This window comes from Perkinsus marinus, assembly GCF_000006405.1.
Source record: "Perkinsus marinus ATCC 50983 genomic scaffold scf_1104296934682, whole genome shotgun sequence".
Classification (NCBI taxonomy): domain Eukaryota; phylum Perkinsozoa; order Perkinsida; family Perkinsidae; genus Perkinsus; species Perkinsus marinus.
The window spans coordinates 1-2,261 of NW_003214668.1; the positions used below are offsets into that span (position 1 = coordinate 1).

The following is a 2,261-nucleotide window of genomic DNA, read 5'->3' on the forward strand; positions in this document are numbered from 1 at the left end:
CTATGGAATGGCATCATCGTCACCTACGACCATGTTGAGAGATATGGGAAAGGGAATGGCGTCAGCGTGCGGGCTCTCAAGGACAGCACCGAGCCGAGCCAACGGGGAGGCGCTGAGAATGATGCCTTGGAGGCACATGGCGAAACCTACCAAGAAGACCCATTCGGAGCCCATTGCAGCGCTCCCTTCTGCGGAGCCCACCTACGACCCTTGTGGGTATGACAGACAACACGGTGAGTGTGAGGCAAGCAAGGCAGGTAGAAAGAAGGGCCGAGTAAAGCGGTGGGGGCACAGGTGAGGACACAGTCGCTCCCTCCAAGTCGGGCAGGGACTTCGCAGAGGATCGCCGACCCCCCGAACTGCGGGCTGACCTGAACATAGTCCATTGCAGCGAACAACGACGTCCATTGAGGACCGCACCGCTCCCCTTCCTCATCAACAGTCCCAGATGATGATGGTGGAGTTGCGGCAGCTGCTATCCACCTGGCTGCTGCCATCCACAATGCCTGGGTCGTAAGGCCAAAGAGGTTGGTGGCCCATATGGGTGGGGAGTTTACCGATACACCATAGGAGATGGATATGAGGCAAAGGAAGGCCTAAGGGCAGTAGCAAGGGCAATGCTCAGCAATGTAGTACCTGGCTGAGCAGGAAAGGCATGGGCAGATTGGACGCATCTCGAGCCTTGAATGCCTGGACCACGCTACCGATAGGGGTAATGTACCTGAGGTGTGGTACGATGTAGTCCCTGAGGGAATATTAGAATATATGGCGGCTCTCCTCAAATGGGTTTAGGAGTTTCCACACTAGGTAGAAGTGTACCGAAAATTAATGACAATTTCCCCAAATTTCCTCAGAGTTTTCATATTGTCACCAACACATGTTGTTGACCATGTGCATATTTCCCACACTGCCCAGAGGACCCACTGGGTGTCCATGCGAAGGTATTACCCGATAAAGGAGATGAGAGGGCAGGCGAGAGAGAGAACTGCCAACAGTCCCGACCGTGTGTGGAAGATGAGCAGTGCCTAGGGGGCTGAGTAATAGTGACAAATGGTAAATATAGTGATACCTCTGTAACGATGAATAAAGTCCAATCAGCCGTGATTAAAGTGGCCAGGAACATTACAGCGGACACTGAGGGACGCCGAAGTACCCAGCCTAGCCTAGCCCGGGTAGGCGAATCCGACGATAACATATTAAAAACAGAGCCTGGCCTGCCTGCCTCGAGAATCCCGTCACAATCAACTCAACCACCAAGTTCGTAAACACCCAGTAGCAGTACCAAGGGCCATGCGAGGGCTGAATAGAAGCCTGTGCCTCGTGAGGACCATCCTAGTCAGCAGTTTACGAATACAATTTTTAGTGAATCAACTGGAAAACACCCCCATGCCTCTCAGAAAGTAGGAGAGTTCCTATGTAGGGTAGATTCATTGCGCACTTTCGTGCCATTGAGATCGACCGCGCACACAAGGTCAAGTGATGACGGAGATACAGCCAGGAATCGTTTGCATGTATGCAACAAGGGAATATGAAGGGCACAGGCTTCGTAACCTCAACATAGGCGTGCCCATTCTCCACGAAGTTCACGATGAATTTCAGTTTCACAGGAAGGCTAGCTAGGAATAACTACAACTATTATCCCCTCTACCACTCACTCTCCCATCGGTACTCATCGAACCTTATCACCCTTGTATCACCTTCAGATGCTCCATTATAGCAGCCACACTATCAGGTCACACCGTTGAGAAGTGCTCGCCAAGATACTTATAATGAGCTGTGTCGCTCAGTGGGAAATTCGTCGAATTCTGCAAGTTAGAGACAGTAGCACATTTCAGTTAAGCCACTCTGTCTTAGGTTGACCACAATGGCCTCTGGTCGGACCTGCGGAATGAGAAAAACGGATAGGGAAAGTTTTGGCCCTAGACTCTAGGGGTATAATATCGCACTGAAAAAATGCGTACCGTGGGCTCCAAGAAGCAGAATCGAACCGCACCCGCCAGGTTAGTGTTGTGACTACGACCCGACCATGTAGAGAGATAGAGATCGGCCGATTACGAGATGTCGCTGAAGTCCCCCCTGCGTAATGGGTAACTAGCCGCCTCAACGAGACATCTGATGAGTTGTGCAAAAGGTGTCGGGATCGATCCCGGCACACGTCATTTTTCCCGTCATTGCACTTCGGATGACGTGTAACCAATCAATGATCTTGTATTATGAGTGAGCATGACGTCGCTCGAGGCCCTTCCTTATCCCAGTCCTTA

At 51.4% G+C, this 2,261-nt stretch overlaps 1 protein-coding gene across 1 annotated transcript; it reads right to left on the reverse strand.

The window, feature by feature from the left end:
* Nucleotides 1-17: 17 nt before the first annotated feature.
* On the reverse strand, nucleotides 18-1,198 carry Pmar_PMAR009284 (hypothetical protein; the record flags this gene model as incomplete). The annotated part of the gene is made up of 6 exons (XM_002784710.1): nucleotides 1,070-1,198; nucleotides 949-1,025; nucleotides 637-721; nucleotides 421-596; nucleotides 202-371; nucleotides 18-146 (listed from the first exon to the last, which is right to left on the reverse strand). Coding segments are annotated over exons 1-6 (763 nt in total), but the record flags the coding sequence as incomplete, so codon positions are not given.
* Between the last annotated feature and the right edge of the window lie 1,063 nt (nucleotides 1,199-2,261).